This window comes from Heptranchias perlo, chromosome 26 (genome assembly GCF_035084215.1).
Source record: "Heptranchias perlo isolate sHepPer1 chromosome 26, sHepPer1.hap1, whole genome shotgun sequence".
Taxonomy (NCBI): Eukaryota; Metazoa; Chordata; class Chondrichthyes; order Hexanchiformes; family Hexanchidae; genus Heptranchias; species Heptranchias perlo.
In genome coordinates this window covers 41,756,836-41,768,564 of record NC_090350.1, presented here as the reverse complement: position 1 = coordinate 41,768,564, position 11,729 = coordinate 41,756,836, and the positions used below count along the sequence as shown (strand labels likewise).

Genomic DNA, 11,729 nt, shown 5'->3' with positions numbered 1-11,729 from the left:
CAGGAGAACCACTGACAACAATGCAATCGCATGGTGCTGCTGGGTCAATCACCATCGCAGAAATTGCTCCACTGGGAGGGAGGATGTGACCTATGTATAAAGCATTACATTTAGCCCCAAAAAGACATGCAGATTTCACCACTTACGTGCATGTTTACGCAATATTTTGCTCACCGCAGGTGGTGCAGAGGGATTTTAGTGTAAAGATTGTACCTCCCTAGATGGACAGTTGCAGATGGTTACCAACACAAAAAATAAATTTAATCCCAACACTAAAGAAACCAACTGCTCATGATTGTAACCCTCATGATTTTTCTTCCCTGAATCTGTGTGCTCAAAATGAGGGATTACTCGCCCATTTCAGCACCTAGTGTTAGCACCAAACATTACCAGCAGGAGACAGATTTCAGAGTACAGCTCCCTGTAATCTTCCCCAACAGCAGACCACCAACCTGTTATTGCACCAGTTTGAAAACAAACAGGGAAAGGAGGGAAGACAAAAAATAAAGCATCAAACGCAATCATTCTGCTGAACAGGATATCACATTTATTACTGAGAAGTGATTAATAATGAAGAAAGGGTAAATTCCCAGCTTTTCATTGTTGATGAGGGCTGAAAAAAGATTCTAAGCAGTTTTTGTTTCTCAAAGTTCAGTGTCCAAAAAATTCTTTACAGTATTCCTTTAGTCCAGTCTTTTTTTTAATTAGGTGGATTTAAACTTAATTGGCGGCAATTTAAAAAAAACTTGCTCACTAACTTTTGTGAGCAGTAACCAGTTTTTTTTTTGCAACAAAAAGGGACAAACAGAAAAGTAACCGCTCTTTCCTTGAGCGTTTTTTGAAACGAAACGAGCAGCATTTTCGGGAAAAGGTGGGGCGGGTCTCAAAAGGGGCCTGCATGAAACAATTTGGGCTCCATAAATTGAACCTCGAGTTGGAGAAGGAATCTGTCCACGTGCTGACCCAGCTGTGCGACGACAATTCAGATGCTTTGTGGCGGCTGGCTTCTTCCCAAGGAAATGCATTTAAACGTAGCTCGCGGGCCATAAAAATCAAAAAATGATTTACTTTTTTTAATAAAAATTTTTTGTTTTTTTTTAAACAGAAGGAAAACAAGTTGTACCACTTTATAAAGTCACAACCAATAGTTGAGAAAGGATTTTTAAACATTTTTCCCCACCTAGTTCTTGCTATCATTACCATAGTTCTATAGAAGAGGTTTAAGTTTGACAACTACAAGTCTGAAAGTCGTAGAATTCACTGAAAATGAAAGAGGAGGGTGGGAAAGGAGGAACGGGAAAGGGAGGGATGGGGGTGGAGATCTTCATTATCACTCAATTTCTTGAAGAAAAATCAGGACACGACATTTAAGTCGACGTCACATTTCCAGAGAATACACCGTTACTTGACACGACCTTGACGTTCCTGTAAGGAAAAGGAAAAAGTTCAGTACACATTTCCAAAAGCTGCTCAAGTTTCAATGACAACAAAATACAATCGCACAATTTTTTTTTAAAAAAGAGAAATTAGAAAAATATCCTTTACATAGAGGGCAGATAGAATATGATTTTTTTGCCAAAAAATGTTATTGAATCATCGTCTGTAAATTCTTTTGAAGGGGAAGATAGCCATTTGAAAAAAAGAAATATTAAAGGATATGGGAAGTGAGCAGGAGAGGGGGTTTGGACTAGGTAACTCGTGGAGAATACCAACAGACTCGATGGCCTGCGTCTGTTGGAACAATCTTTGATTCTATTAATTATCAATCAGGTCTCGATAAACCAAGAATCTATTTTCACCCATCTGTGGCAATCAATTAAAATCTGCTGATGGCTCAGTTGGTAAAACAAGTACGTAAAACTAAGATATAGAGACCAGAAATGTCTGAGGTTCAACACCTAGTATGTATGTATTATCTACTGGCAAGGTGAGAAACGAAGAACAAAGTTGCATTTACACAATGTCTGGCGTCCTGAACACCCCAAAACACTTCACAACCAATTAATGACTTCTGAAATTATGCCATCTTTGTAGGAAAACGTGGAGTTAATTTGCACATAGCATATTCTCACAAACAAACGAGATCAATGCCCAATTCATCTGCTTTTTGGTGGTCCCAACTGAGAAAGAAATGTTGACCAGGACAACACGGATACAATAACTACCCTCAGTGCTCTGGGCTTGTTGGGGGGAGGTCAGCGGAGATGGAGAATAGGGCATGAAGATGAGAGTTGGGAAAAATCAGCTAGGGCTAAAAATCCTAATTGCTATCAATGACCCTGGCTGCAAAGTGCGCGAGTGTTGATGAGTATAGATCTAACTATAATGCTCCCACAGTAGGATAACTTGGCACTCATTGCCTAATTCGACTGAATAGGTTAGTGAGGGCCAGGGGTCACTCTTACAAGTTATGTAAGGGCAGAACTAGGTTAGATGTCACTCCAAAATCCTAATTTTCTAATTATTTCTTAAAACTGGTGGATTCAGGAAAATTCCAGTCTTGCTAACAATGAAAAAGCTTTTATAGTAATATAGCCATCCCTATCAGAAATAAACTTTCTACATTAACCTCAGTTGTAAATATTTTAAACAATTTTACAACACCAAGTTATAGTCCAGCAATTTTATTTTAAATTCACAAGCTTTCGGAGGCTTCCTCCTTCGTCAGGTGAACGATGTTCCTCCTTCAGGTGTCACATCGTTGACCTGACGAAGGAGGAAGCCTCCGAAAGCTTGTGAATTTAAAATAAAATTGCTGGACTATAACTTGGTGTTGTAAAATTGTTTACAATTGTCAACCCCAGTCCATCACCGGCATCTCCACATCGTAAATATTTTAGATAAATTAACGTTTCAGCTCACCCTATGGTCACTTTTTTTTAAACCTGCTGTTCCATTCATTCCCCAATGTCATTTAAACTTCAATGTTACTTCAATTTTTTAAAATTAAAAAGTGGCTTTAAAAATTGTAACATTTACTTCTGTTCTTCTGCCCCTCTCTTCCACCATCCATGAGGGGTGGGGGCAGAAGACAGAGATGGCAGAAACAACCTGGGGACTATTTTGCATCACCAAAATACCAATTATCTTTCAACAGCCAAAAAGCAAAACTCTATATTAGGGACAAATCACAGCCAGAACCATGCTAATCTTTGACAAGTTTATCCATCCGGAACAGGGATTGTTGGCAAAATATGAGTAAACTCAGACCCTGGGATGACAAGTTTATTCTGGGCTGAACTAAAATCAATCATTTACTTTGTTTTATTGAGGTTCATTTCACACTTACACAACTCCAACAGTGCTGACATATTATGCCTTGAAACCTTTATAAGAGGCCAATCACACACAGGGCAGAGTGTGCATACACTGATACTGGTCATTCAGACCCGACTGCTTAGAAACCCTGAATTTTAGTTACATTCAAAACTAAAGAATTCTTTTGCAATTGGCATTTACTGACACACTGTGACTGAGGAATTCTAGCTTGGCGTGAGTTTACAAAACACTACCTGCAGATTTGTTTTAATTTTTACATTCATATATATGCACCTCATACTGTTTTGTACTTGTATATCGCACCAGGATAGATACGACGTTAGTGTGTGCACTTGCACCCTTGGGTGATGGGGGAAGGGCGAAAAAGGACGGGTGCCCTCAAACTGCACCCCAGATAAGAGTCAACACCTTCAGGAGGAGAAGGGAGAGCGCCGATGAGAAAGAGATTGATTACATAAACATTGGTAAAAGATTCTTACATATATCTTTTTAAAACTGTTCTCTTATGCTCAAAAAATACCCAAAGATTAATACCATAGATCATTTTTATTCCAAAGTTATATCAAGTTTGAGAACTAACTACTGCAAGTTACAATGGCAAAATACAGCTGCGATTAAGCCAACAATCACGTCTCTCCTGTTATCTCAAGTCCCGAGGACGTATCCCTCTTGGTTCGTTTTTTCGTCGTCTTAGCTCACTTACGCGTTTTAACTTTTCTCACTACTTATCATTTTTCAAATCTGCACTGCAGCCGATTCAACACAGCTCCAGACATCCCAGAATTGCAAAATATCAGTTTCCCAGGATGTGAAACCCACAAGCTACTGGTGATGTAACAGTGGTATCACCATTTCAAGCAGGCAGCTCAGCAGAGGAACATTTATACTTCACTTACAATCCACGGCGTACACCAGAACTCCTTATTTGGACAAAATGCAAATTCCAGAACAGCCATTCCAAACTGGCCAAGATTAGAATATCATGCTAATTTTATAGGCATTCTATCACAGTTCAACAGCAAACTAACTAGTTTGAGAGCCCAGACTGCATGCTGCAGAATGCATCTCATGTGATGATGCACATGTCAAGTTGATTGGCAATTGTGACTTATTAAAATAGGGTCTTGCAAGGCCAGTGCAACTGGTAATTACAAAATATCCCCATGGTGCACGGACAGAAATGGGGACAAAAAAAAAATAATGGATTCTGGACATCAAGTCATTACTTAATGAGAATGCCAGGTGGGTTTACTAGTGTCGCAAAACCAGACAAGTGCTAGGCAATTACCATCACCAACAAGAGAGTCTAACCACCTCCCCTTGACATTCAACGGCATTACCATCGCCGAATCCCCCACAATCAACATCCTGAGGGTCACCATTGACCAGAAACTTAACTGGACCAGCCACATAAATACTGTGGCTACAAGAGCAGGTCAGCGGCTGGGTATTCTCCGGCAAGTGACTCACCTCCTGACTCCCCAAAGCCTTTCCACCATATACAAGTCACAAGTCAGGAGTGTGATGGAATAGTCTCCACTTGCCTGGATGAGTGCAGCTCCAACAACACTCAAGAAGCTCGACACCATCCAGGACAAAGCAGCCCACTTGAATGGCATCCCATCCACCACCCTAAACATTCACTCCCTTCACCACCGGCACACTGCAGCAACTCAACAAGGCTTCTTCAACAGCATCTCACAAACCAGTGACCTCTACCACCTAACAAGGGCAGCAGGCACATGGGAACACCACCTGCACGTTCCCCTCTAAGTCACATACCGTCCCAACTTCGAAATATATCGCCGTTCCTTCATCGTCGCTGGGTCAAAATCCTGGAACTCCCTTCCTAACAGCACTGTGGGAGAACCTCCACCACACGGACTGCAGCGGTTCAAGGCGGCGGCTCACCACCTTCTCCAGGGCAATTAGGGATGGGCAATAAATGCTGGCCTCGCCAGCGACGCCCACATCCCATGAACGAATAAAAAAACCATAACATTTCTCGTCTTGCACAGATCCGTAAAGCAAGAAGAAATTAATGGTTGGAAACTCAAAAGCTTTTCCCCATTTACAAAACTTGGCCCCCTCAGTCTTAATGGTATTGCAGAGTATTTATTTCACACTATAAGCATTTAAAATGTTTAACAGCCTTTGGTGAATTAACAGTTTTAATTATGTGTGCAGTTTACAAAAAAGGCACTCAGTTTTTTTTGCAATAAACAGATTTCTTATAGATACAGGGGACACCTCTACAGAAGTATAGATGTTAACTGAGATGTCCACTGTATGATTTACTTTATCCTTATTTAAAAACACAATAGCTGTGCAATTCCAAGAGTTTGGGTTTCTTGAACCCTCACGTAACCTAATAAATGGCATCATGCTGAACAGATTTGCAAAAAATTCAAATAAATCTCAAGACTGCCTGAACTTTCAGGACCAATTCAAAACCCAGATGATCTCATTTTCATTCCAAGAAGTCTCTGAATCAAATATTTTGATTCTTCAATTTCTGTAACAAGTTTAGAAACTAATCCTCTCATTTGATAACGGTGAAATTCAGAGATCAAAATATTTTTGGCACAAGGGCTAATGTACCATGGACATTTAATTTGAGAAAAACCTCAAATATATCTGGTTTGTATAACCCTTGCAATTTTGGATGGGTATATTGCAACTTCAGTAGATGGTAGTTACTATTTGCCAGTGATTAATTAGCATGTACAGCCCATAGGGAAAGAGGTTAAAAAAAACTGCTTTGTATCCTCGCTCATGTTAAACCTCTCACACCCATGAATGCACATTACTGTCACCACACCAGTGACATTCGCTGTTTCTCTACTTTTGCAATGGTGAGTGTATGCACTACACAACAGAAATATGCATCAGCTAAAACAAAGAGCAAAATCCTCACACCTCGAAAAATTGAAACAAGGGATCAGTATGTCAGCCAAACCAAAAGCTGGGGTACTTCAACTGGCCTCAGTATCTCACTAAGAGGGGACGGATGGGGAGCAAAGAAAGCCAGGGTTCCTAATCTTGACCACCTCATAGTGACTCCTATGAGAGTGCGAGCGAGAGAACAAGATCAGGTCCAGCTGCGCTACCCTTCCAGTAAAACATTGTGCTAACACTCATTATCCAGACATGCACGTGAGAAATGACCACTTACACATGGTACAAGCAGCCTGTTGCTGGTGTCCGTGGAACAGTATTCCAGCCAGTCCTAACCTTCAGAAGAGAAGGTAGAAAAAAAGGATTGAGGAAATGAAAGACTGACCTTCAATGTCCTTTGGGATTTTTTTATCGATTTGAATATTTGTTTAATCTGAGCACTGACGATATCTGGGGACTGGAGGAGTTACTGGGGGTGATTTTAAACCAGAACGGGTGGGTTGGGGGTGAAAATAGTTGTTTTTTGGGTCGCAACCGAAAATTTCTCGGACTTTGCATTCCCAGTGAGAAGCTTGTACTTTTACACGCCAACATTAAACCTGGAAATAAAGCCGGGTTGCAGTCGCGACCCAAAAAAGTATTTTCAACTCCCACCCACCCGTTCTTGGGGTTTAAAATCATCCCCACTGACTCCATCAGTGCAATGGAGTTCAATATGGTGGAAAGGTTTTAACTGCACAATGTTTGGTGTCAACAATTCAGGTCCTTCACACCAGGGCTGCTCAGCCTTCAGTCCTGCTGCTACCCTCAGCCCCCGAGCCACGTGACTACTATTTGTGCTTCAATTTCTGATTTGCTGGTTTGTCCTGTTTGAATTTTATGGGCTTGGAAAGTTAGAAAGGGCTGCTTTTGGTATTGTTGCCTCATTGGTGGATAAATCCTAATTCAGTAACCCTCTGAGATAAAAGCAAATTCACAAGAATGTTGGATTTAAACTTTTTATGTAGCCCCATGAATTGCATCCAGGGAATAATCGACCTGCTTTACAACTAGGCTCTTGAAGCTATCAGTTCTCTGTAACAACTTGACTTGCATAAGGGAGACTGACAGGATGGTTCCTTTTTTAAAAAAGAGATAGCATCAGGTGCAATTTGTTTCAGCGGGAGAAATCTAACTCCAATACATAAAATTTTAATTAAGAGGTAATTGATTCACAGCAGTTAAAGTTCCTGCTCCTGATCACCATCGATTGACTTGAGCTTGATGACAGGTGAAGACGGGGTTATGCTCAGCTATGATAGCCCCAACACATCAGTAGAACAGCCTGTTAAGACTCACCCATGAAGAATGGCCACTTGGTTAGTATATCAGAGTGCAATCATTAAGCCAGACCCCTGCAAGAGTCAATGTCTTCAGGAGACATTGAGGGGTGCAAAAGAGGAAAAGTGTTTTTTTTTAAAAACTGGCACAATTTGTATAAAATGCCTTGGGCTTCATAGGCTTGAACATTTGGAACAAAGTCAAACCTCCGTGGCAGGCTCAGTAATCCAATATCCAAGCCAGGCAGGTCAGCAGCACTTCAGAATACCACTGACAATTGGCCAGCTTGCCTGACTGACTGACTAAAGGAACCAGGAGGGGGTAGATCATTCACTGAGGGCCGGAATTATTCCCTTTCAGCTCCCGATAACCCTATAAGCCAATGATAACTCTGCAAACCAATGTGGTACTGGCTGAACAAGCAGCTAGAAGCCTGCCAATGCTGCGTGCGCTTTTAGCTTGTTAAACTCCAGCAGCACTGCTGCACGCAATTGATCACCCCTAGGCCTTGGTTCTACCAACCTCACCTAAACTCTGGACTATGAAAGTGGTTGTGCCTCTTTGGGAGTAGACAGCATGCATTCTATCAGGAGCACCATGGTGTGGAGTTCTCTGTAGTTTGTTTTGGAGACTTAAATGGTGATGGGTTTCCGTGCATATCAGACACCTGGCCGGCAAAAAAGACCAAGTTGCCTTAATCTCGCCGTTACTTTATCGAAAAGGTAATGTGGTATTTGTTATTTTCCATTATCTAAATGTGCCAAATGTTTACTGCAAGAGCTAATTTGGGGTTCCATGTAGCGACCTTCTGAAACGCACACACCAATACAAAATGTTGCCAGCTGCTCCCATTGGAAGACTAGCGAAAATTCAGTATTAATTTGAATACATACTGTGCAATACAGACACAAGCATTTACTGCCATTAGCAATGATGTTAGTGAATGATCTAAAGTAAACTATCATTTGAAAATTCAGTTCATTTGTGCACAAGTATACTCACTGCACACTCAGAATTACACTCTGCAAAGAACAGTCTATCGGCTGGACTTTTCTTCCTTTCTTGATATTATAAGCTTCTGATGATTTTACAAGACTTACCAACCTCATGCTCAAAACGGTTCATTATTCCCCAAGAGGGAACAATCACAGCTACTAGTCTGAATCAAGCGTGTGTGTAAAAACAAAATCGATTGCGTGCATATAATATACACACACAAAACTACAGGTTGGGGGGAGATACTGACAACTGTAGAAAATTGGGCAAAAGGAAGGAAATGGAGCAGTATAACCTGAATAAGAGGTTATTTCTATTAATAGTCTCCCTATTCAATGTTACTGCTACAATGCACAGCAACCAAACTGGATATCTGGAACGAACAGAGGTAATGGCATTTCTTTGACTATTTTCTGAGCCAAGTAGTTCCTTTCTCACATGGTACTGACTATTTCCTTAACCGCATCATACAACTTGTGGCTCAATTTTCTTTTCCTCTCTATTTAGATGTAGTCTTTCCCTATTAAAATAGCACACACCTTCTGTAAAATCCATCAAGTACTGACATACTTCATATCTTCTATCCCTCTTCTTGGCCACTGTCTGAGGCTGAACCAGACCGCTCGCAACCTTGACATCGAACTAGAGAGGAGCTTCCGACCACATATCCGCTCCATCACCAAGACCGCCTACTTCCACCTCTAACATCGCCCGCCTCAGCTCATCTGCTGCTGAAACCCTCATCCGTGCCTTTGTTACCTCTAGACTCGACTATTCCAATGCTCTCCTGGCTGGCCTCCCATCTTCCATCCTCCATAAACTTGAGCTAATCCAAAACTCTGCTGCCCGTATCCTCACTTGCACCAAGTCCTGTTCACCTATTACTCCTGTGCTCGCTGACTTACACTGGCTCCCAGTCCAGGAACACCTCTATTTTAAAATTCTCATCCTTGTTTTCAAATCCCTCCATGGCCTCGCCCCTCCCTACCTCTGTAACCTCCTCCAGCCCTACAACCCTCCGAGATCTCTGCGCTCCTCCAATTCTGGCCTCTTGCGCATCCCGATTTTAATTGCTCCACCATTGGCGGCCATGCCTTCAGCTGCCTGGGCCCCAAGTTTTGGAATTATCTCCTTAAACCTCTCTGCCTCTCTCCCCTACTTTGAGACGCTCCTTAAAACCTACCTCTTTGACCAAGCTTTTGGTCACCTGTCCTAATCTAGTTATGTCTCTTGGTGTCAAATTTTGTTTGACAACGCTCCAGTGAAGCGCCTTGGGGTGTTTTACTACGATAAATGCAAGTTGTTGTACATATCATCTCCACCCTTAAGCAAAAGCCATTTTTCTTTTCTGGGTCTCTCAATGACTCTGAGCTTAGTCAGTAAGCCATCCAGATCAAGGAGAGGCTGAGCAAAAACAGGACAGCATCAGGGGTGAATCAACAAGCCTCAGCATCTTGGGTTAGGGAAGAGGAACCCAACATTTGCTTTTCAAGACCAGGCCGTGTATTTACGTTATTTATCCCAGTGTGGACAATTAGTAGACTTCCTTCCAGAACATTTCCACAACCGGCTACCTTCTCCATAAGGTCACTCACCCAAATGCTTAAAGACTAAATTTCATAATTTACATTATATGCTTCGCTCATTTAATCCACGAACAGATAAACCTTCCCGCTCGAGAGTTTACAGTGGATCAAAGGTTCTACAGATTTTTAGAAAAAAATTATATTTAAGACTGCCAAATCATAAGTGTTGAATACAAGCTTTTTCAATAATAGTGATGAAGCATTTTGGATTGCACTTTTAAATTTGAGCTATGTCCAAGAGATGCTGGTAACACTGTTTAATAGGCACTCAGCAGGCTAGTTCCAACTTATCTGCAGCATAAGAGTATGCTTAAGTCTCAACTGTTCAAAGGACAGTTGTATTTAAAAGTGATCTTGCATTTACTCTGGGTCTTGTGACAGCAAAATCAGCCTATATGCATCATGCTTCCAATATTAGTCTTTCAGATGAGACGTTAAACCAAGGCCCCCATCCGGGCTCAGGTGGAATAAAAGATCCCATAGCAATATTTCAAAGAGCAGGGGAGTTCTCCCCGTTGTCCTGCCCAACATTTATCCTTAACCAACATCACAAAGAGATTATCTTATGTTGCTGTTTGTGGGAGATTGCTGTGGGCAAATTGGCTGCCGTGTTTCTTACATTACAACGGTAACTCAATGGCTGTCTACTTTTGACCAAGCTTTTGGTCACCTGTCCTAATCATACTAGTAGAATCATAGGAAGATACAGAACAGGAGGCAGCCATTCGGCCCATCGTGCCTGTTCTTTACTCATAGCCCTGTAAATTTTTTCCCTTCAAGTATTTATCTAATTCCCTTTTGAAAGTTATTATTGAATCTGCTTGCACCACCCTTTCAGGCAGCGCATTCCAGATCATAACAACTCACTGCGTAAAAAAATGTTTCCTCATATTGCCTAACACTTTTGCTGGTCTATGTCCTCCTGAAATCTGTTAGTGTCCTCCTCATTGTTTCCTACATTTCCAAGTTTTGTGTCATCTGCCCTCAATTATACCCTCGATACCCAAGTCCAGGTTGTTAATATATATCAAAATGGGTAGTGGTCCCAATACTGACCCCTGGGGAACACCATGTATACTTCCCTCCAGTCTACAAAACCGTTCGCCTCTACTCTCTGCTTTCTGACCCCGAGCCAATTCTGTATCCACGCTGCCACTGTCCCTTTAATCCCATGGGCTTTAATTTTGCTAACAAGTCTATTATGCGGTACTTTAACAAATGCCTTCGAAAATCCAGATACACATCAACCCTCTCCATTACTCCATCAGAGAACTCAATCAAGTTGGTCAAACACGATTTTCCTTTAACAAATCCGTGCTGACCTTCATTTATCAGCCCATACTTTTCCAAGTGCCAATTAATTTTGTCCCAGATTACTGTCTCTAAAAGTTTCCCCACCACTGACGTTGGGTGACTGGCCTGTAATTGCCGTGTTTATCCCTGTCCCCTTTTTTGAACAGGGATGTAACATTTGCAATCCTCTGGCACTGTCCCCATATCTAATAGCTCCTTATGTGGCTTGGTGTCAAATTTTGTTTGATAATCGCCTTGGATGTTTTACTACGTTAAAGGCGCTATATAAATGCAAGTAGTTGTTGTAAAGCGCTTTGGAATGTCGTGAGGTCATGAAAGGTGCTATATAAATACAAG

General features: G+C 41.5%; 1 protein-coding gene across 1 annotated transcript in view; it reads right to left on the bottom strand.

The window, feature by feature from the left end:
* Positions 1 to 524: 524 nt before the first annotated feature.
* LOC137342738 (YTH domain-containing family protein 2-like) overlaps positions 525 to 11,729 on the bottom strand; it is a 32,266-nt gene continuing 21,061 nt past the window's right edge. Inside the window, exon 5 of the mRNA XM_068006904.1 lies at positions 525 to 1,425. Within this exon, the coding sequence (XP_067863005.1) occupies positions 1,402 to 1,425 (24 nt within the window). The 3' untranslated portion in view covers positions 525 to 1,401. The remainder of the gene's footprint in view (positions 1,426 to 11,729) is intronic.